We start from the raw sequence: 24,656 nt of genomic DNA on the forward strand, positions 1-24,656 counted from the left end.
GCCTGCTGCGACTGGAAACAACACTATGAGAGTGAACCAAAATAGTAAAGGTGCGGGTGGACAGCTAAACGATGCAGACTTGGGTGATAATTCTCTGTAGCCTCATAACCTCTTTATTTCTACTGCTTGATCTATGTGAAGCATTTGATACTGGTGATCATGGCCTGTTTTTACCCCACCTCCAGTATCTGATAAGCATGAAATCAGAATGAAACCCTTTCATTGTATTTCATAATAATAACTTGTCTCACTCCTCCACAATTACAGCCTCGCAGGAGCCTTCTTCTAGGTCTTCTTCTCTTCTGTATAAAATTGTTCCGAATTATGGCTTCCTCTGCCATTGCTATGCTGATGATATGCAGTTATACATGCCAATTCAACCCAGTAAATCCATCAAAGGTCTCCCAAATCCTCACACTTGCCCATCTGAAACTGAATGTCTTCAAACTTTTTTATGTTAAAGATTGATTAAAACTGAAATGCTTATTGTTGGACTATCCAGACATACATTTATCTAAAGTGGTCTCTTTGGATCTTGTGGGTGGTTGTGTGATTTCTCAGAGCAAAAAAAGTTGGTGTCATATTTCACCCGTCCTTGTCACTTGAATCCCACATTTAATCCACTAAATTTATTTATACTGCAGCTTTACAAGTCAGACAATTTGGTTAGCACTGGCAGACGTTTGCACTGCTGAGTTCCTTCTAGTTTCTCTGCTGACACTCCGGTAGGTGGAGATTTGGATTTGAGAAAAACCCACCATGTGGGAACAGCTCTGTCACAGCGTTGTCCTTGATAAGAGCCAAAGTGACAGATGGATTATATCAGATCGAGATGGAGCAGGAGACAGAGATGAAACGATGCAAAGAGGGCAGATGAATAGAAACAACAAATCTCTCTAGTAATTACATTTTTTAATCCATTCCACTCCTACATAATTAATTTCCCTCAAAGCTTCAGCAGGTAATATTTTATAAATAAATATGGGCTGCAGAGGACACAAGCTTCTTGTCTCCACTAATTGAGATGCTTCCGTTATTGAAATTAAGGAAAATACAAAAATATTCTCTGCTGGATTCCTTAAAGATGACTGAATTTTCTGTGAAGGGAGTTTTTCCTTTCCACCATTTTTCTGTAAATCAGTTAATCCTTTGAACACTTTAATCTGTAAAATTGCATCTTTAGGCAGTTCCTCATTGTCTTTAATGGATTTAGGTTGGTCATTTTCTATATTTTTTTAATTATTATTGTCAAATAATTCCCTGAAAACCCCACGACGAATTGATCCTACTGGTACTGTCTATGTATCCAAAGCCTGAAGTATCTTATTGCTCAGTGCCATAGAGCTCCATTATTGTCCAAAAACTATTAAAATGCATCAATGAGCCACACTGTCACAGTGGGTGACATGCTTTTTCATTATGAAGACACGGTTGGTTTTTAGTCAAGCCAACTCCTGTTCAACAAATTACTTTGTAGTGTTTTCCTTAGAATCCAATTTGAGTATTTATCCAATATAAGGTCTGTTACATTACACATTACTCCAGAACTCTTATATGTTCCTATATAATGATACTATGTTCTCTCTATCTCTCTCATCAGCATTTCAGAGGGCAGGTAGATGGGCAGCAAGTGAATGAGCCCTGCTTCTTCACCAGATAAAAAGTCTAAAGTTGCATCTGCAGCAGCAGTAGAGCAGGTTTGGAAAAGAGCGACAGCAGGAGACGAGGGACATTAACTTTTCATTAATAAGTGAGGAGTCCTCGTGCTGAGTCAGGGAGTCTTGAGACAATGTTTTGAAAGTCAGCATCATTTCTGACGTGGCTGGAAAGGAAACATGTCCTCACAAAACTGATCTTACAGGCAGGATTCACTTTATGTGGTACACAGAGGACTGGCTCCACCAGACAATGAGTCATGACTGAATAGCTAAGTCTGTTTTACTTGCACTACATAATTTAGTCCTTGCAGTTGTTCCTTGTTGTGAAGCACTTTGTAACTTCAAATTTCACTAAACATTAGAAAGATTCTTTGAGCGCCAAAATCTCTGAGACGGACACAATTTAGTGATTTTCAGACATTATTTTGTCCAGTTTTTCTCGATTAAGGCAGTGTTGTTTAAAAAAAAAAATTTCTCTCTGAATACCCTTTTAAAAAGATGGGTGATCCACTTAAATAAACATAAATAGGATATTTCTGATCATTTGAGCCTTGCAGTGAATTTGGGCATTACGTTTTTTTTTTAAGGATTTCCTACCTTGTTGGACAACTGGGCTGCTTTGAAGTTGGGGACAGACTATTTTTAAAGCTGCACCAATCAATATTTTTCTATTAACAATTGATCAAATTACTGTGTAAGGTGAAGCTTGTAGATAATTGTATTCTACCTGGATTATTTTCATTTATTATTTTTACACTACATACATACAGTAACAGGTTCATATTCACGTAACTTCTCATAGTGCTAGTGGTCTGAAGTGTTTCAAATGTTGCTTCTATCGACATGCAGGTAGGACAGTAGTTTAAGACAGATCTTAGGAGACCGGTGATGGTTTGAGCTAACAGAAACATTACGTACATGCATTAAGACAACAGCCTAATATATAACAGTGACAGTGAAACACAAGCACAAGAAACTGATGTGATAAGAGTTAAAAACTATGTCTTGCTTTGTTCTTGCTCTGCTGAATCCCACTTTCTCTTACAACACGCTAAATGTATGATCAAAATTAGCTGTAAGCCGAATAGAATCATGAATATGTTAGCCAACCTTTTCATTATATGGTATAAAATCTGCTCAGGAGACATATTTGATTCAAGGTGACAGTTACATACAGAGTTGGCTCCTGGTCTAACTAAACTAAATGTCTGTTCCTCAAACATTCAGACAAACTGGTGTTATTACCGATCAGTGGGGATTTATCATGTTGGTTTTCATGGAAAAGGGTTTTAACTCTAATACTCATAGCCATGTGGAAGAGAGAACTAATTCAATAATATTTTAATGACCATATCTTTGTTATTTTTTCCTGAGGTAGCGAAGTGAACGGTAGTTAATGGAGACTGTGTGTCCCAGATTGGTCATTAACCTTCGCCTCTCTGTATTGTCTTCAATTAGCAGACTGAGCCACACGGCCTCACTGTCACAGCATTCTAATTAATGACAAAAAAACACCACACTCTGGCTCCAGAGAGTGGAAGTAAATAAGTATATTTAGATTTCAAGATATTCAATCTACAATGACATAAAAAGCAGAAAATATAATCAAATTTTAGATAGTTAACCCAGTGAATGTTTGGCTTTTTTTGGCTTGATAAATGACTAAAACAATGAACCAATTATCAAAATTGTTTTAATTTTTGATTCATAAATTACTTGTCTACTCTGAAAAACTGTCTTTTTTCACCTAGGTGAGACAATTCTCTTTTTAAATATCATCCAAAGGGATTCAGGGCACTTTCTCTAGCTGTGCAGGAGCATTTAATGCTTCACCTGATCTGAGAACAGGAAAATAGCCGCAAACTGACAGGGGAGTGTAATTATATGCAAATCACTTAAAGGCGCAAGGCTGCTGGAAACAGCTGCATACAGCTGAGCGCAGACCTCCGCCAAGGCCAATGGAGCATTCACCTGCTCCCCGGATGGTCCCATTTCTCGAGTTGGGAAGTCCTTCCGACTTCGGTGTGTTTATGAGCTTTATGTCGTAATGTGAAAACAACGTTGACGTTACAAAGAAGATGTGTTGTATTGTAATGCTTCGTGTTTAAACAACATGGTAATAGCTGTTTCCAGTGTTTGTTTGACAACGAAGAGCAAAGGACCAGCACAAATGTCCTATATCGCACTTTTAACAAAAGTGAAAAATTATTTTTGTATAGCCGCCCAATGATTTAGATGTCAATGGTCAATAATAAATACACCCATTAGAAGTATGTAATAAAAACACAGTGCTTGCTTCTAAAAATAAACTAATTCAATTAAAGTTATATTTTTGCCATAAAATCTATAATCTACAGATGACAATAATAAAGACTCACATATAATGCTGTTTTAAACACTTACTTTGATGCCTTTTGGAAGTGAAGTTTTGAATGAAGACTTGTATATTTTATATCTTGCACTACTGCTAATCTCTTCATATAATAATCAGTGTAGTGTTATAACAAGCCGTGAAATTTTACAGGAGCAAAGTTTTACGCTGAAACTTTTGTAATTATTTTATTATGCAGCCTTTTCATCAGAGCTACAACAGTCTAAATTTAGTTCACTTGAAACATCCAGAAAAATATTAGAGCAGCTGATTGGTATTAGTGTGTGTGTGTGTGTGTGTGTGTGTGTGTGTGTGTGTGTGTGTGTGTGTGTGTGTGTCTTTGTCTTTTTAATGAGGTAAGCTCCACCAGTGCTGAGGTGTGTGTCTACATGAACGTACCCATCATGAAGATGACCTTTGGTTTCTTCTGTTCTGTACAATAACCTGTCAGAGAAAAGAAAATCAGAATTTAACATGCGTGGCACACATATGGGTCAGTCCATCTTCACAGACATGGAATCACTTCGGCAAAACACAAAGTGAGGCGTGGATGACAAAAAGGAAATTGGGAGGTACACACAGAAATAATTCAGATTTTCATTTTTATTGTAGTCTTACTCTTTTTTTTAAAAGAATTTAATGCATGTTAATGAGCCTCTTCACTTATAAAAACGTAAATACGGGTTGTTATGAGATGATCGCACAGTCAACCTATACATCGTTTTCTGGGTGAGGACGGACTGTAAAAACCACATATTTTTTATTAGGATCTGTTAAATTCACTCGTTATAGAATAGTAAAGAAATATAGAACTTATTATAGAGTTGTGATCACAATATGTACTGAAGACAACATTTTATAGTTGAAAATGTTTTATCTCAGATTATCCTTCAATCAGCTGTTATAGACCTTTATCACAGTGGACATAGTGATTTGGTAATCGCAGGTGTGATTGATAACATTGATAGCGATTTAGATGTTTTAGTGCCACTGGAAGTGTCATAAGTTACCTTTTCCTTCTATAAGCAGACAAAACTAGTGTAATGCAGTAAAAAAGCTGCTGTTGGTGGTTCTACTTATTTCATGTCAATAGCGTATCTGCTTTTTAATGACTGAAGTATCAATGAGACTGCAATAGAAAATTAGTGTCTATTAGGAATCTAGTGTTTAATGTGTTAACCTGTATGCTAACTTGCAGTATTACGATGCTTTGTCAATGCTAAGGAAAGGGGTTTAAGCAATAATTGTCAAACATTCATCTAAATTAAAGTCTGTTGGTTTGCTGGTTCTGTTTATATTTGCTGCTGCACAGTACATACCCAGTATAAATAATAATGATAAAGGGGATGTTAACAGCAGCAGTTTGTTTAGAAGAAACAGAAGTTGCAGTTATGTATTATAAAGTAAATACAACATCCCCTCTGAATAACTTCTGCATACTTACAGAATACCATTTTAACAATTGCATTTGTCATTATGAATGATTTAATCAATTTAGCTTTATGTAGACGTGATGTGTAATTTGGTCTGGTATAAATTAGTATATTTTTAAGCAACTGTAACCTTGACTCAATCACTGAAAGAATTGAATGCCAACATTTACATCTTTCAACAGGGGCATTAACGGGAACATTCTCACAATTAGCATGAAATACAAAAACAGAGCAACAACAACTATACCAGAAATGCAATAATAACATTTAAATTATTCATTTGGTCTGGAGTAGAAATTCAGTCAAAGATCGCAGAGGAGCAGCAGCTCGAGGCTCTTTAGCCTTTAGCCTGTATGAGCTCGCTCCTGCTAATCTTCAGTGTTTTTGCATCTTTTTGAAAAGTAATGCAGTCTACTTTAATTTCTTGTACTAAAATAACTTACACAAGATGTGGACTGACTGGAAGGTGTCGATCAAAACTAAATCAGAGTTTCATTTGGAGACAAGTAAGGAGAAGAGTGAGTGGTTTGTCGCTTTATATTAGAAATGTATTTCATGTAATAATACATGGCTCAAGCAAATTTGCAAGCCAACATGACAACTAAACGCAGGGTTTGTTCTACTTTAATCAGACAAGATGTTCCTCCTCCTCTCTGTCCTTTGTCTGCTGCATGGTGACAGCTAGCTGACAAGATAAACATCAGGTCCAACTGGCATCAGTAAATCAGCAGGCAAGCCCTCCTACCCTTTATTACACAATCAATACTGTTCAAATGAAAACACACACACACACACACACACACACACACACACACACACACACACACACACACACACACACACACACACACACACACACACACACACACACACACACACACACACACACACACACACGATTAGTTGTGATGTCACCTGCAGCTAATAGAGGAAGAATAGAGCGCGTGTATGTGTGTTCGTCTTTTCACCATTTATATAGACAATCAATAAAAATCAATCATTTCATCAACTCACTTTCTGTGGTTCCTTCAGCATACCCAATTTCTTCCTCGTCTTCGACCTGGAAATACAGAGAAAACATTAGTCAAGTAATTGGTGAGAGTCGATTTTGATATTGTGAGGATTTCCTGATTTTTTTTGTCTCTCTCTATCTTTGGGTTTTGGACTGTTGATTTGACCAACAAGTCCTCCAAACCATACGACCATTTAGGTAGTTTATTCCTACCCTCTAATACCGTGGTTCCCAACCTGGGGTTCGGGCACCCCCAGGGGGGGCGGCAAAGATCACAGGGGGGGCGCGAGTCTCTATCTGGTTTGAGGTTGAGGTAAAAAAAAATGTTTTGCACATGTTAAACAAATTATGATAATACACTAGAATATCTAATATATACAAAAGTCTGTATGAAAACTATATATTTTGTTGTATCCTCATTTTTCCTCTTTATCAAAAAAGAAAGTAAGGCTCTATCTCGAGAGTTACCTCAACTTTGGTTTCGGGTGGGGGTGGGGGGGCTCAGCTTTTCTTAGACATGAGTAGGGGGGGGCGCCAAGGAAAAAAGGTTGGGAACCACTGCTCTAATACAACCAATAGGAGCGTTTCATAAATTAGCACCCTTAGCGGTGGTAGGAAATATGACCCACAGGAGCAGTTTCCGTCTTCATAACAGTTGCGGTTTAAACATGTCGTTAATTTTGTCAAATGTTCGCAGTTTGGTTAGGGTAAGGCACCACAACTACTTAGTTAGGTTTAGAAAACGATCATGGTTTAGAAAACGATCATGGTTTGGGTTAAAATTGGTACATTTGTTACGAATCTTCACTTCCGGTTACGCATGTGACGCTTCCGTCATAACTACTACAGCCACCAAAGGGCACCGCCTAACAATAAAATGGGCGACTAACTAACTAAGAATAGAAAAGATGAAAGAGTATTTTAGAGAGCATGAGACTGCTGTGTCTCTGGAGCAGACACATGGTCTAAGCCTGGAGGAGGACTGAAACTCTCACCTACCTCATTCACTGAGTCATGAGTTACCAACACATATCACTGTCAAACCAGGGCAGAATTATTGTCTCAAAGACATTTTCGACTTTGCTTAATCTGTTTCGAGAGGAAGTCTGCTGCGCATGTCAACTTGTTTCAGATATTTTAGACCATTTTCCAAAAATAATTTGTCTCTAAAATCTCATTGCTGTAGGTTTCCATGGTAATCCTCCTCAGTTTTGGCCATCTGCAGCATTTTGGCACAAATGACCTGCGAATAATTTAAGTGTTGGCATTAAGAAATCATGAATTCTTATAATCGAACAGTCTGGTGACACCAGTAACAGACAAAAGCCTGCATAGCTAATGTTTATACTGATAATAATGAATTATTACACTGGGATCACTGCTGATCTTTGTGAAGTACAGAGGAGGATAATATTCAGAAATTCATTTTGTCCTCATTTAGGCTAGTATAAGCTTTGATTTTTAATAGATGGAGGAAAATCCTTCCCTGAATTTAGTTATTTAGTAATCCGATCCCTTAAACAATTTAAAGCTGCTATAATCAACATTTTTATATTAACAATGGATCAAATGACTGTGTGATGCTCCACTATGTTCACCAGCTAGCTGCTAACTTTGTCACAGGTGGTGTACAGTGGATTTATGAAAACCAAAATGGTAAAGTTGCAAGCTGTAAAACCAACAAAGAACCGAAAGACATCTTCAGAGTTGGAAAATAATTTTCTGTTGGTTCACCACGAGTGGCTTCTCTCCCTTACATCTTACACATTTGATGCCTTGCAGCTATAACTTATTCCCTAGAATTAATCTTTTACCCTTATGTTGCTAATTGCTAAAATTGCTAATTATTAAATTGCCCACATTTACATTCCTTAGCTGTTGAGTGCTCCACAACGTTGAAAAGATATTTTTAACATTCGCAGTAACAACGTTATTATGACAATGCTATCTGTTATCTCAATAAATATTCATGTTTACAGGATAACAATCAACTGCCAAAATGGAGTATATTCAAACATTTAATGAAATAAATAAGTAATAATAAAAAAATAAAAACTGTATTGAATTTAACAGAGCTACAGTAAGAGTGTTCAGGGGATAAAGATGAATAGAGTAAAGGTGATAAATTAACACTATTAATTTGAATACATTAAGCAATTTGAGGACGAATTATGAATGCCCAAATAGAGGTAGAAAAATAATTATAGTGAATGCATGATTTAATTTAATTTAGGACAATTTCAGGGAACAGTTGATAAAAAATGTCCCTATTGGACTGTAGTTAAGTGCTGTTGTTATTGTGTTTCTTTCTTTAGTACAAACTTAGACAAATCTGCATAATTGAACACAAATACAACCTCACAATGTTTGTTGGCAGTAGAAACTATTAAAATTGTGCAACACATTTACAAAAATCTGACTAGGAACATGAAACAGGCATCTATTGTCTCTACTAGGCAGGTCTCTCATGCATGCAACTATTAAAAGGAGTCCAAACAACACACTGTGTGCTTCATCACCACCATGTTCCTTTCACTTCCCACCATAATTCAATTGAATGTGTGAAAACTGAGGATCCAACTTCACATTTGAGAGAAAAACATCTGATATGCACGTAAATGTAGTGTTAGATGAGCGACTGCCAGACAAATACATGTTGCTGTTTTTATTCTCTTACTGTGCTCATTTGTTTTTGCATTTAATGGAGCAACAAAGTACAAACATCCCTATATTATATAAGGTGCAAAAAGGCAAAAACAATATCAAGAACTAGAGACCATCTTGCGATGGATCACACCAGCCTTGACGCCTAATTGGGCCAGGGGCCTAAAGTTAATTTGTTAAAGAAATATTTTGCTAAATTTAAATCCAGCACTATGTGATGGCAGTGTGGGCAATGTGTGCAGATAAACGGTGTGTGGCTTGCCTCCATGGCCACTCCACATATAGCTCCCAGCTGAGCAGAGCAGCCGAGGTCTGCTGAGATTCGCCGGATGATCCAAAATATGTCACAGAGGTCTGCTGAGATCTGTAGAAATTTCAACAGACCTAGGCTGCTCTGTGCACTGCTGCCATAGAGGGAAGCCAGACACAATTTTCATCTGAACGCACTGCCAACATAAAGATGACACAGAGTTGGTTTAAAATTGGCTAAGAACCCCTAACATAAAAAAATGAACAAACAGTTGATCAGCACAAATGAGTAGCACAATGTACTAGACCATTCATCCTTTTTTAGGCCAAGGACCCCTTAACTGAAAGAGAGACGGAGCAGGGACCCCTTGCTACATACATTGTAATTTTTTTTGGACCTACAATAACGTGTAGGGTAGCCTAAAACCTTTACAAATACCTTACCTTATGGTACATATAATACTTAGCTTTTACAATTTAAAATATATTCATATATTTATACATCATGTTTTACTTTAATGTTAAAATGTGGCACATTAAATTCTTAAGCTTAACTGTATCTATGAATGGCTACCTTATGGCTACCTTAGTGGTCATCAAGGAAAAAGCTCAACAAGAAGAGGCTAAACAAGATTAAAAAAGGTAAAAAAAAAAATACAAAAGATTTAATATTCAGGATATTTATCCAATGAGTTTTCTTTAAAGACTTCCACCCAGGTGGGGGTGTCAACAGTCTCAGTGCCAACTTAAGTCATGCTGTGTGAACTCCTCCTTCTTATACTGCACCCAAGCAATGAAACTGACTTGTTTTTGTATTTTTTTGGAGCTATTTGCAGTTGGGAGATAGCTCAGTAAATGTCAGAAAAACAGCTCGCCATCATTCGCAGACAGAAATAAATGACTGAAATAAAAACAACCTCCCTTGACATTTCCATCTAATACTAACTCTCGACCTCCCATTGCTCTGAAACTGACTTCTAATGGTTGTTAATAATTGTTGATAATGTTGGTGATTTAGACATGTGGCTGCAGTTAGTAGAGGAGAACAGTAGAGACAGAGAATAACAAAGCGAAGCAGATCTTTGTGAGTGTTGAATAAATGCCGTCAGTGTGGGGGAGTACTGGGTGCCAACGACGAGCCAGCTTGGCATGTGGGTACACCAACTGGTCCGATGACTCAGATAAAGAGAGCGAGAGAAAGAGAGAAGCACAGCAAACTGAGTGTTTGTAAGCAATGCAGTTTTTCTTAATTCCTGGGAAGTTGATGCTGTATGTTGGTGATGAGCGATGGGATGTGATACACACAGAGACACATGTACAGTCATAAACACACTCCTACGCCAACATCCAGAAACCTAAAGTCTTTATTCATGTCAGCAGGTCTGTGATGCTGGCAAGACACATTTTTTATTTTGAGATATTTCAGTCTGGTCCAAAGTGGTGGAACAACCAACCTACATTTCTATCCCTAAAAAAATGTTGTATAAACTAACCAGATGTTAGTTGACTAATCCATTGAACAAAAATGTATGTACTTCATCACATTGAAACAACAATGCTGTAATCCATGCAGTCCATGCAACGTTGTCTACAATAGTCAACCATTACAACCAAAGATATACAAAGAGGTAGCTGCTTGGTAGAAATAGAATTACTAAATCTCTACTGGCTGACAAATCTCTATGGTGTTATATCACAGATTTCTATATTTACAGTTTGCTTGTGTACACATGACAATAACGGCTTAAACGTGGTGCCAGTGGGACCTTTCAGGTTGAAGTGTTTTTTTTTCTTAGTAAATGTGTATATGTATGTGGGAGAAACATTTACAGTTTTACTTGAGATTGAATGATCAAAATTCAAAGTATGAACTTTTGGGAAACAATGAAGTCAGATGACAACTGAAATCGCCATGATTCCTCTTCTGCTTGACCCTAAATATCAAATTTCACTGGGTTTTAGCGGTGATGGAGCAAGTATTTGGATCCCACTGACGTCTAATGATAGCCTGACAAGCCACACCCACATCAAGATGTTGGGTCTGGGAACTCACCATTGACGAAGCTCAATCTGAGGGGCGGGATAAACGGTTGTCTTTCAAATTCCCTCTGCACGCGATAGGATAGCGCTACAACCAGGCAGAGCAACAAAGAAGGTAGCTAAGCTAGTTGATAGATTAAACTTTAAACTTTTGCCATATCCGGTTGGCAAAACTCCGAACACATCTTCCTTTTTTAAGAATGATTTATGTGCCGTTCTTTTCTCAAAGAAAAGCTTAACTCCAAGTCTTCCAGAAGACCGCTGTTCCCATCAGCAGCAACCATAAGCCCCGCCCACCGACTCTATACATGATGTGATTGGCCTGACCAGATTTTGGTTTTTCCAGCTCGCAAGCCAACGGAGAGTGCCTAGACCCCCCCTGGCTACAAATTAAATTTGCTGCCGCTAGGGTAGGTCTAGATTACTAGGCTAGTCTAATGAAGCAGGACGATGACATTTTTAGCAGAAGCACACGTTGCCTCTCGATCTTCATTTCTGCTAACAATTTCTTCTCGTCAGACTCTCCTGGGTAAGTCGCTCGTGTGAGTTAATCAAATAAGCTGCAGCTGTCACCCTTAACTCCTTATTTTCAAATCTCAGGACCACGATATCAAACTGTCACGTCTGTCAAAACGAGCTGTCAAAACGAATCTGGAGACTGGGCTGAGTGCTCGTCATCATTACCATACAGAAAGCAGCTGCATGACGCTCTGCACTTTTCTGATGTGATGATGGAAGTCTGTAGGAATGTAACAAAGTACAAGTACTGTACTTTACTTGAGTATTTTCATTCTCTGCTACTTTATACTTTTCCACTACAATTCAAAGGGAAATATTGTATTTTTTTACATTACATTTATTTGACACATATAGTGTAGTGGATTAGAAGTATAAAGAAGCATAAAAGGAAAATACTCAATGTACTAAAGTACCTCAAAATTGTAATTATGTATAGTATTTGAGTATATGTACTTAGTTATTCCACCACTGAAATATACCATCAAACAACAAAATGGACTCAGAAATGTAATGCACATCCACATTACATGTTCTTTCTTCGGGAATAAATTAGTTGTGTTGAAAAGCAAGAAATAATTAGAGCAAAATGTCCATGAGATTTGACACCAAAGACCCAAAATAGCCGCTCTGCCCTTCTGTGGATTACCACGCCACGCTAACAAAATCCATCTCTGTCTCACATTCGAGGCCACAAATATGAGATGACAAGGCTGCACTGTGTCTTCGTTCCACTTCACAGAAAAGAAGAGTGTCTGCTCACTAAAGGATATGCTGCTCCAGCATCTTGAAATCTTAAAAAAAAAACTCTCTCTACTACTAAGCAACCGGTTATCACGAGCAGCACCTAAGTTTGAATTTTATGAATGTGAATTGGATGTGTGTGCTGCTGTAAGAAAGAATATGATCTGAAAAACAATGCCTGGTTAGAAAATGGAAAAACACTAAAGCACCTCAGGCAGCAACACTCACAAGGAAAGAAGAACCTTAAATTAGAAAAATTAAAGCGGAAGAAAGCCGAAGAGACGGCGGTAGAGAGAGCTGAGCAATTTGTTTCGAGACACTCAAAGGATGGGAAATGAGACAGAGGTCAGGGTTACGCTTCACTGCAGCGCCAGCATCATGTGGAGGAATGATGCTCGTCTGCACCCTCGCCAAGCATTACACAACAACATTCTCCATCTCCTCGCTGAATCATCCTGCCTTTGAAATGACTTTACTGTTTTGCAAAAGATCATTTGTCATTTTATGTTTTTGCAAATACAAAACCAGGGAGGGAGTGAAAGCTAGGGATGTGGAAATGGGAAAATAAAAAAATTTGCTCGTTAGTGGAGGTGGAGAAAATTTGATTCAATAATAAAATATTGTAACTAAATTACTGCAGATGATAATACTTGAACATGGTTGTTACGGAGATGATTGAGATGAAAGGACAGCGTTTGCCATTACGCTCCTTCTCTTATCTTAAATGCATCACACTGACTGAGTTTATGGCTTCATTGTCTGTCTGAGGACTGTTGATGGATAAAGTTTCTGCTGTTGGGATTAAAATCTCTTAACCTACCAATTGTATTCCTCTGCTTTGGTTTGGGACTGTGGCTGCATGCATGTCTAAACAGGAAGTGAAAGTAATCTGAATAATTGAATTACTTTGTTTCAAATATAAAATTACAGCATGATAGGAAAATTATAATTTAATGGTTTGTCAGGTCTTGTTTGCATATTCTTTGATCAGATCTGTTCTTTAAATAGGGTGGCTGTGGCTCAGGAGGTAGAGCGGGTCGACCTTGAACCACAAGGTTGACTGGGTGTAAGTGCTTTTACCGATAAGGTTAGGTTATTCGATTTTATTTGAAAAAATTTGTATTTGTATTGCTGCTTTTCTAAAGGTCCAATACGGTAAAAATTTGATTTCCGTGTCTTTTTTCCATATAAATACTGTGAAAGTGCACACAGTCTGTGCACACAGTCTGTAAACGAGCCTTCAGGATTTTCTTACATTTCTTACTATACTTACTATACTATTTATAGTTACTGTGACGTTACACTCATTCACAGTGGCGTTACATTCAAAAAACACAAAAAAAAAACTTTATCCATCTCAAAATAAGGTATTGCCAACGGGTATCAACAAAATTTCAAAGTAATTACCTCATCGTACTTGCAAGCAACATCTGCCAGGCTGCTGGTTTCACCCAGTAGACTGAGATCCAGCTCACTGGGACCTGAAGGTGGAACAAACAGAACAATCACCAAACTATGAGTTTACTGTTAATTCACTTACAATGACCCGTTTCTTAAAGGAAACGGCACGAGTGTTAGTCATTTAAACTTTAACTGTAAATAAACATGATTTTAGACTCACTTTAGTGACCTTCTTTGGAATACAGTTATATAAGAGAATGATCCAACAGAAAAAATATTGATTAATCTATTACTTCATTAAATTTCAATCGTCTAAAATATCAACAAATTGAGTAAAACATGTAGCACATTTTGTCTTGAGAGTCCAAGGTGTAGTCCTTAAATAGCTTGTTTGTCTAAGCAACAGTCCAAACCCCAAAGATATTTAGTTTACTAGCTTAGTTTATTTCCGCTGCAAATTCTTCAGGTCGTCCTCCCACCCCTCACTAGTAGAAGACAGAAGTATGATCACATTATGCGGTTTAATGTGTGTTCCCACATAATGTATTTCCCCAAAAGCTCTAAGAAAAGGGACAACACCAGTAGCATATCGCTGACCCTTGCACATGATATTTCAGTGAAAGGAAGATCTGAAATAATTAATGCAAGGTATCACTCATGAGGCTACAGTAGAAATAAGGTGGATAAAACAGAGAAAAGAATCAAATCCTCCCATTTAAGAGGCTGGAAACCGAAAATCGTCAGGATTTTTGCTTGATTTGAGGATACATTTTCTGTTTCTGATTTCATTTAAAAAATATATATTTTATGTACTGTTAGCTGTCACAGCCAAATCACATTGCAATACATATATGCCTGTATATATTGCATGCTTTCTTTACATTAAAGCTTATTTAGTCTCCCTGTGTATCCCTACAGCACGCATTACCACAACAAGCTTCCAGATGCTAACATGCAGCTGCACATCTGCATTTTGAGGAACACAATGCAAAGAGGAAAAATAAAATATCCACAAATCTAAGTTAATTTTGGCCCCATAAATATCAGGACCTGAACTTTCTGTTGTCAGAAAGCTGCCAAGGGTTGTGCTGTGATAAATTCTTAACACATCTTCATCCTCTTCCTCTGTGGAACTGGGCCGTGAAGAACACTTCCCCTTGGCAGATTCTTTTCATGCACGTCACAGAACAGAGAACTGGGTTAGATTCTGCGAGGATGCAGCTTCAAACGTACAGGCAGATTCCAGAGAGACGGCAGCTGTGCATTTCTTACATGCATTATGTTGAAAAGCGTCAGAATGCACTAGATTTACAGAGAAAATCAGACCTGTGTCCTTTCTGCAGTTCATAACTTAAGAGTCAGCAACATGTCAGAGTGCATGTCGTCCTTGGAAAGTGAAGGGCTAAGGTATGACAGTGTTGAAACTTAATTTGTTATGTCAGGTGGCCGAGGCTGCAGTCGTCAGCAACACCTCAGTTTGGTCCACGTAATAACAGACTGAGGATGGAAAGTGGCAGCAGTTTCCTTTCTCCTGGGAAATAATGTGGCGCTAGAAGCAGCAGATAGACTAGGACGCAATTTCGCTTAAAGATTTTGCTTTAACTACTGCTGCTAATCTAAAATTTTGCTTGGTCTTTTTGTTTCCTACAGCTCTACCTTTTACTTTTTTTGTAACAGCAGATTAGGTCTGAAGATGTGATTGAGATTTCCAATTTTTCTTAAGTGTATTTAAGAGTTTCATGATGCAAAAAAAACACCCAGGGTATTTTTCTTTTTATTCTTAGCTGGAACCCATATTTGTCTGGCTCCATCACAGGAAACCTATGCAGAAGATCATCTTGACAAATGTACAGATGTCACGCTGCTTTTAAATGCACTTCGAAGTGCAGCTACATAACTGCTGTTTGTAAGTGGATGTATTTAAGTTGGAAGCTCTCTTCAATCATGCTCCACATGAGGAACATTTTTCTACAAGAGTTTCTAACATTTCTACAAGAGACAAGGACAATATCATGAGATTTTCCTACATGATCGTTTAGTGGAAATCAGCAAACATTTAAAGGATGCACCAGCTTTTTGCTGGAATTTAGTAGTCATTTATATTGCTTCATGGGACCTTGAACCATTTGTTCAAGGATCTATTTTTGAGATTTTGCAGGCTTCATGCAACTCAAGTGGTATAAGCACAGTTGTTTACAGTCTGTGTCTGTATTTCAGTGTCCTGACTTGAAGCAGACTGCTGTCAAGTGTGTCAGGTAGCTGTGAAGTAGCACGAGCTGGGAATGTTAGCCTCAGTCACATAATGTGTCTGGCCTGTCTCACCTAACGTACAGATTCTAGAGACAAGCTGACAAACTTGTGTAATCATGCCACATCCAGACTGTCCCTACCTGTACACTAACAGCTCTCTTTGTCTCCCGCAGCAGGAGAGATGACAACTCTCCTGTTCGGTCAAAAAGGGAGGAAGTCTCCCGCAGGAGGATAGAGGACTACTCTCCTGTTTGGGCAAGAAGGGAGGAACTCTCCCGCAGCAGGAGAGATGACGACTCCCCTGTCCGGTCGAGGAGGGAGGAGCTCTCCTGTAACAGGAGGGATGACTACTCCCCTACTCGGCTGGGAAGGGACCGCCACTCGGTCACAACGGGGAGGAGCCGACAAGCAGGTGACTACCGCACCTCTGACGACTCTGATGAAAGTCTGAGGGAGAGGTCCCGCTCCTCTTCCAGGAAGGATCTGAGTCAGCCACAACGGAAAACCCACCGTCAACACCGGAGAGGGAGAGGCAGCGGTACTTCCAGTGACTCGGACGCCTCACGCCACTCCCCAGCGCAGGGCCTGCGCATGCGCCAGATTGACTCCTTCGCAAGGGAGCTAGAGCGTTTCGACCCCAACAGTTGAGAAACTAATATCGACGACTACCTCCGCGATGTAGAACGGGTCCTGTCAGACCTCCCCAATGGAACGTTGCGCGAGAAGCGCAAACTACTCTGGAAGACCACGGCAAGGAGCGCCCATGTCTTTATGGACGAACTCCCGCCCTCGACCTTAAACAGTTACACAAAGCTCTGCCAAGCTTTACGAGAAGAGTTCGCCTTGTACACCAACCCAGCTGCGGCCATCCAGGGAGCATATGCCATTGTGCATAAGAGGAATGAGGCCCCGAGGGAATATTATAGGCGTCTAAGGACCGTTTACTTCCAGGGCCGCCACTCCCCAAGTCTAGAGGAAGACCCCGCTTTCCAATCTCTGTTCGTACACAATCTCCACAATGCTGTACAATACGATGTGCAGATGCATTGTAGAACACAAGAGCTCACCATGAAAGAGATTAGGATGTTCGCACAAGGGTGTGGGAGGCTCGAACACGACCGATCAGGAAAGGTGAGGAGGAGCCGAGGGTACTACACATCCAGACCTCAGAGAACGCAGATCTAGCCCTCGAAGGGAACGAAGTTCCCCAGGGAAAGGGGACTCCAGACCACCAAAGTAGGAACAACGATCCTACCACACAGGCAGGCAAAATCGACAAAACAACGACAGAGGGAAGAAGAAGCCCTATGGTGGAAGAAAACCCGGTAAGTATGGATCAAAGCCAGGAAAAGGAAGATGGTCATAATGCCTCCCCTGCACAGCAGTAGGCCCCTTCCGAAGGTCTCCCAGTGTCTGCCACTCCTCTTCCTCCTGCGGCTTCCAGGGTTTTCTTGGGCGACCTGGTCCGTCAGGGCAACGTGTGCCGCATCCACACGTCAGTGATGCTTGGTAGCTGTGTCAGTATTCTTGCATTGTTGGACTCTGGCTCACCCATCACGAAGCGCGCTTGGGTTGACATAACTTTGAAAGAAATGTCTCTTGTACACCCCATTTACATCTGCCTTCTTGACACCGAACCTCTGCTCATTGGCCAAGATCTCCTAGATCGACTGGCACCCCTCATCGACTGCCATCAGGGTCATATCTGGGCTCAGGTGAAAACCCCAAAGCCACTTTGCCCCTCTAACAATGGGCTTGACGGACATGTCGCCATCATTCCCAGGCCAAAGGGCGACCCCGCCTCTTTCACGATCTCCTCCCCTCTGTGGGAGGATAGTTCAAACCCTCTCCGCGGTCATGAGTCCTTCCTCTGTTCCTTAGCAAACACCAACCAGGAGCTATACAGTCCCAGGGTGGTCGGGGAAGTCCAGCTCAACGGTCTTCTCATATCGGACGCCCGTCTGGTGCTCTGGTCTGAGAGAACCGCAGTCAGCCAGGACCTGTACCACGAACTTCAAAAGCAAGACCCACCCCCAGTTTTCTCCCAACGTAGCCAACGTGTTCTTTCGGCAACACACCCACAAACCCTCCTCAAGGCCGTCGGTGTATGTGCCCTCTTGGTACTGATTGGGAGAAAAAGGGTGTTTCATTTTGTCAGTGTGGTACCCGACCTCCATGCCCCGTTCTTCATGGGGGCGGACCTTCTGGTCAGGCTCGGGGCCCAGTTAGACACAGTCAATCAGGTTTTGTGGTCACGAGCCAATGCCCATGATTGTTGTTGGCCCATGATCCACTTGGATCAGGAACTGGCCAAGGTCAAAGAGGCCCGTTTCTTTTCAACGGTAGACGTGGCAAACGGTTTCTGGACCATGAGGGTTGACCCGGTGGACCAGTACAAGCTGGCTTTCTCTTTCTGCAATCGGCAGTACACCTGGAACCACTGCCCGTTCGGATATTCAAACTCCCCAGCTGAGTTCAACATTTTCCTCCACAAGGCAATGAGCGATGCCTCAGCCCGTGGAAACCTCATCTACGTGGATGACATCCTCATGAGGAGTCGGTCCTTCGATGAACACCTGGCCGAGATCCGTCATGTTCTTGGCCAGCCTGCGGCCACAGGGACAAAACTGGCAATTGCCAAGGGCCAGTGGTGCCGCACCAAGGTAGAGTACGTGGGACTGACCGTGGGTGCCAATGGTATTGAGCCTAAAGCAGAAAGGATTCGAGCTATCCAAGACATCATGGCCCCTGTGAACGTGTCAAAACTCCGGAGCTTTCTGGGAGTCTGTAACTATTCCCGACAGTTCATCGCAGACTACGCAGAAATAGCCAGACCCCTCACAGAACTCCTCGGCAAAGACAAACCGTTCCTGTGGGGTGAACCCCAAGAGCAGGCCTTCCGCCAAATGAAGGCAGAATTCTGCTCCGCTCCCTGTCTGGCCTACCCGGACAAGGACAAGGAGTTCAACCTTGAGGCGAGTTTCTCCACCCAGTGCCTTAGTGCCGCCTTGGCCCAGAAATATGATGCAGACAAACGGGTCGTGGCTTACGCCAGCCGACCCCTTAGCAGCGTTGAGATGAAGTTTTCCGACTGTCCCCAACCTGTCACCTTCCTGAACAGCCAGCAGCTTCGGGAAGGGCGGGTGTCCAACAGCCGCATTGCCTCCTGGATGATGGCGTTGCAAGGCTATGACATCTAGGTAAAGTACGCTCAGAACCACAAGATGGCATTGGGTCAAGGCCTGGCTGAGTGTCAACACTGCAACTGTGATGAACAGCCAAGCCTCCAGTCCCTACTGGTCACCATCCCGTCACTCCCGTCCAACCATCATTATTATGATGAAAATGTTTGTCAAGGCATCCTTGAAGTCTATGTGGATGGATGCTCATTCCACCACGAAAGTCAGACTCAAGCTGGTGTGGGCATTTACTGGGTCAACTACCGCAGTGAGGAACCCAGTCACTACCAACTTGGTCCCAAGACAAGCCAGTACGCGGAAACCGCTTCAACAAGCGGCCCGACAAAAGATCAGCCAGCTGGTGATCTGCTCCGACTCCAACAATGCCCGCTACAGTTTCGTTGCACACTTTCCTGCGTGGAAAGAGAAAGGTATGCTGAATGCCCGCAACAAAGAGACCAAGCACGCAAAACTTTTCCTCGCATGCGACCGACTGGTCTCACAGCAAGGAATGACCGTGTACTGGAGAAAGGTCAAGGGCCATTCCCAAATCTCTGGTGGGGATAAGGAAGGAAATGATGAAGCTGACCGCCTAGCCAAACTGGGCGCAAGTCAAGGTACAGAGAGAGACGAGAAAACTCTCAAGCCTGCGCAAACCCTAAATCTGTGTCGCCAGCCTGAGGACACAGACCTAATCACCATGCAGGAGAGGGACCCAGCTATCTGGGCCGTTCGGCAGCTGCTAGCAAACCCCCCACCGCAAAACACCACTCAATCCTCACCAGGTGAGCCAGAGGAAGTACAAGCCTTCCGCCTCAACCCGCAGTCTTTCAGGATTGAGAAGATTCTGTTGGTCTACTCTGATGGTGATCAGGGACCGACAAGGTGGGTCATCCCCACTGACCACAGGGGGTTGATGTTAGCACACGCTCACAACTCGCAAGTGGGGGGCCATTGAGGCCCCCAACCCACGCTGGAAACCCTCTGGCAAGTTGCCTATTGGTCGTCAATGAGCCGCGATGTCAAAGCTTACGTTAAAGGATGTTTGGTCTGCTGCCAGTTCCAGCCGTCTCGGCCATTGGGTAGAGCCCCGCTCCAGAAAAGGGGGGTCACGTTCCCCTGGTCCCACCTCCAAGTGGACTGGGTGGGCCCCGTACCCAGATTGTCAAGAGGAAATAAATACCTCCTCACGGTCACATGTGCTTTTACAAAATGGGTGGAATGCCTTCCAGCACCCAACGACACGGCAACAACCACAGCAGTCTTGCTACTAAACCATGTTTTCAGTCGTTGGGGACTACCCCTCTCCGTCGATTCGGATCGAGGCACCCATTTCACGTCCGGGGTCATGACTGCAATGTATGACATTCTGGGAGTAAAAGCAAGATTCCACATCCCATATCACCCCCAATCATCAGGCCAAGTGGAACGCGCTAACCGGACCATTGTCAACATGCTCAAGAAGTATGTCAATGGAAGCGCTAGGGATTGGGACGTGAAACTTCCCCTGGTACTGATGGTCATCATGTCCACTCCACACCGCACCACAGGGATCACTCCATTCGAGAGGATGACCGGGAGAGAGATGACGTTGCCACTGCATCTCTTGTACCACCCTGAAGATGTCAGTGTCGCAACGGCCTACACTGCCACTCAATACATCTCAAAATTGCGCGAACATCTTCGGTCCACGTTTGCCTGGGCCCAAGAAAACCTGGAGACAAGGGCAAAGGGGACCAAGGCGTACTACGAACGAAAGACAACTCCCCGCGAGTATGAAAAAGGTGACGAAGTCTTCTATTTCAGGTTCACCAAACCGGTGGGAATCTCTCGAAAGTTCCTACCAAGCTGGTCAGGCCCAGTTGAGATTGTGGGAAAACTTTCCCCGGTGGCGTACCGGATCAGATTGGCTAAGCCGAAACAGCCACCGACCTACAAATGGGTCCATTCAAACCAAATCAAGCCATACGAGGCGCCACCCCTCCCCACAGAAGGGGAAAACTCCCCATCAGCAGAAAGGGGGAACAGCCCGACACAGACATAGGATATACTACAGGGCCCATAGGAATAACTGCATGACCAATCACTTCCGCGAGCATGCACTAACCCCTAAAAGAAATCCCCTGTCCACCTAGTAATCAAAACTCTGTTCTGTTGCAAGATGGAGCTACTGTGGGTCCTTGGCATTCTCCTCGGGCTGTCAACCCCTCTCCCAACTGAGGTGGTAGAATCAGGCCCGCCCACCGGGATCGTCCTCAAGGGGACGCCCGGACTGCTAATCTCCCGGTGTGGTCTCTTCACCCAGAGAGTCTATGTACGACTAGACCCCTGGGATGTTTACCGCAAACACATCGTTCTACCACCCCAATTGACCGAGGGACGGTTAAGTGGGATCCAGACCCATGACACAGTAGAACGTGCTAAACAGACCACTGCCCACATTCTGGAACAACTGCAAAAGTTCATAGTCACAGAAGAAGACTCAGTGGCCAGAAACGACCTAAACGTGCGGGTAACCGATGGCTCGTCAGTACACCCGTCACTGAAGCGTTAATGTCCTACAACCGTCATGACACAGCCACTAAGTTAACCTTACCTAACCAAACGGTATTTTTAACGGTTCCCCAAGGAGCTACCATTCATATTGATGACCTTGTCCTCCATCATCTCGATCCCGACAGACACGATGCCGAGATTGAGATCATGGACGCATTTCGAGGCCACGACCTCACTATTGAATACCCCCTCCAACAGCAACTTCTGGCTGAGGGGACTAAACTGGTTCAGTTCAGCCTCAAACCTACTGGGCTTACCACCACGTTTTCCAACCATGTAGGGAGTTCGGCGTCTTACCAAGACCACCCTGTTAGCATGGTTGCCTTGGGCCTCCTTCTTAGTGGCTGGATCATCACCGCGATAGTCGCACATTTCATGTACAGACACATACAGAATTTGCAAACTAAACTTGACTCGATTCTGTTCGTATCACCACGTTTGAGTAGTTAGTGTGATGTATTTTATTAGTTATGATTTATGTAAGGTTTAAATCGTAGTTAGAAAAGTCTGCCCAAACGCTGCCTCAGAGTCTGCCCAGACACTATAGCCTCAGTAACCAGATGAACACTTGATTTTTTTTGTTTATATAACCTGTTGGTCCATGGTTGCTCCAAAGAGCGGGGTTCAACCCACTCTTCAGACCAAAAGGGGGACTGTTGGAACCTAACAGTTATGATCAAGACTATTCTGTAAGGCCTGAAGCTTCCCCTGAGGCCAAAGAGCGGCCTGTAGGGAAATCACCAGCCTGTGACCCCTCACTCCTAACAAAGGAGTCTCCAAAATGGAGATTGTACCTCCAAGACATAAGGAAAATGGCAGACTGGTGGAGGGCTTGAGAACTGCAACGACGAATTCTCACACCTTTGTTGAGTTCGGGATTTCTGATTGGCCGCGGCTCCTTGAACACACCACTCGCCGCCAGCAGGCGGCGGAGGGGAGATAAAAGTAGCCGGAGGTCAGCCCGGGGGTCTTCGTGGTTTCATCGCCGTAAGAAGACACATCGTTCAGCGCTGTTTGAGAATCAACATCATATCATTCGCTGGTCGAGTGAGACGTTTGTATCGTTCGTGATACAACAGGGTCCTGGTGAATACGAAGCCCGTATTACACCAAATCTGCAGAGGGGTAAATCAGCCCCGTCTCAAGGAAGAAGAGACAACGCGTTTTTCTTGCAAGTCGACTGGACTGTGTTTCCGCGCCACTGCCCTGGACGGTACGGGTCGTTAATCTCTGGCGAGAGGTTAACTCAGTTTTGTTCACCGGAAAATCCGCTGGATAAGCAACGGACTGTACACCAAAAAGTAAGAGGCTTTTATAGTTCTGGGCAGATTTAAGAACTAGGGTGTTTATTAATGAGTAAAAGGTATTGCTATTTTGTTTACCATTAATGTGTGATTGGACCGCTGCGTCCTATGTGCTGTTGTGAAGAATATCACTGATCCAGATATTGTTGAAAGTTGTGTTGAACTGTAGCTGATAACTCCCGCTGAGGAGGAATTACTGTACAAGCTGAGTCAGCTGCACGCTCGTAGAGAGCAAGAGAAACGAAGTGAGCGGTTAGTCCCATTACCCCAGAGATAAAGGTTTTAAGTGTTTGTTTCCATAAATCGTGTTTTCCCTCCTTTTCTCTCTCTCTCTCTCTCTCTCTCTTTTCACTCTCACACACACACTCACACACACACACATATACAAGCTAGCCACGTAGCTCCCGAGCTAACGCTGCTAGCTTAACCACGTGTAGCTTGTGTAGAACTAACGCTTGACTTAGCATAAACGTGCGCGTTGCCTAGCAACCCCCCCCTTCGGCTTCTTCAGCCCCTGGTGCACCCAGCACCACTATCGCCCTCTTGAGGCTAAATAGTTATGTGCAGCTCACCGGAGTAGCCATTTTAGTAGTCTTGTGTTAGACTACATTTCGACACCACCCCCTCCACTGTCACTCACAGGATTTTAACAGAAATGAGACTGTTCCACAGTTTGATTATTGGTCCCTGACTTACAAGGTGGTGCCCCGTTTTGATTGTTTGTCGATTTGATAAAGTTATTAATAACCATATTCATAACTTTATTAATATTGATAAAACATATTTAATAATTTGCTAATGATCAAATCTGTACCCTACAAGAGTATCCCACACTATCATTCCACTGAACTGATTATAACATCGAGCAGCAGCTCTCCTCTAATCAGAACAACACTGAATCTAAACATATTTCCTCCTCCTGAACTATTTTAAGGTGCCATATGTCGTTTCATGGTGATTCTGCTCCTCCTGACACAAACCTTTCCTTCTGAGTGAATGAATCTGTAACGGTTGCCTTCATCAAAAAATACCATTTTGGTGTAGGACATACTGCATTTAAAAAAAGAAAAAACCTACGCAGCTTCATGCTGGGCTGCAACTGCGCCTGAGCCTTGAACTACAAGCACAAACAAGGCAAGGCAAGTTTATATATTTAGACAGCCAAAAAGCACAAGTTGTTCTCCATACAGTTAAAGCCAAACTGTCCTTGGACCCTCAATGCAGACCAGTAAGATAAAAACAAAAGCAAAAAAAAAAAAACCTCAACCAGGCAACAACT

General features: G+C 42.3%; 1 protein-coding gene across 1 annotated transcript in view; it reads right to left on the reverse strand.

Annotated features, from left to right (window-relative positions):
- ak5 (adenylate kinase 5) overlaps positions 1–24,656 on the reverse strand; it is a 79,054-nt gene that overhangs the window by 15,349 nt on the left and 39,049 nt on the right. The window contains exons 8-10 of the mRNA XM_028593625.1: positions 14,095–14,168; positions 6,477–6,522; positions 4,429–4,473 (exon numbers count right to left, since the gene is read on the reverse strand). Of these exons, the coding sequence (XP_028449426.1) occupies positions 4,429–4,473; positions 6,477–6,522; positions 14,095–14,168 (165 nt within the window). The remainder of the gene's footprint in view (positions 1–4,428; positions 4,474–6,476; positions 6,523–14,094; positions 14,169–24,656) is intronic.

Source organism: Perca flavescens, chromosome 12, assembly GCF_004354835.1.
Source record: "Perca flavescens isolate YP-PL-M2 chromosome 12, PFLA_1.0, whole genome shotgun sequence".
Taxonomy (NCBI): domain Eukaryota; kingdom Metazoa; phylum Chordata; class Actinopteri; order Perciformes; family Percidae; genus Perca; species Perca flavescens.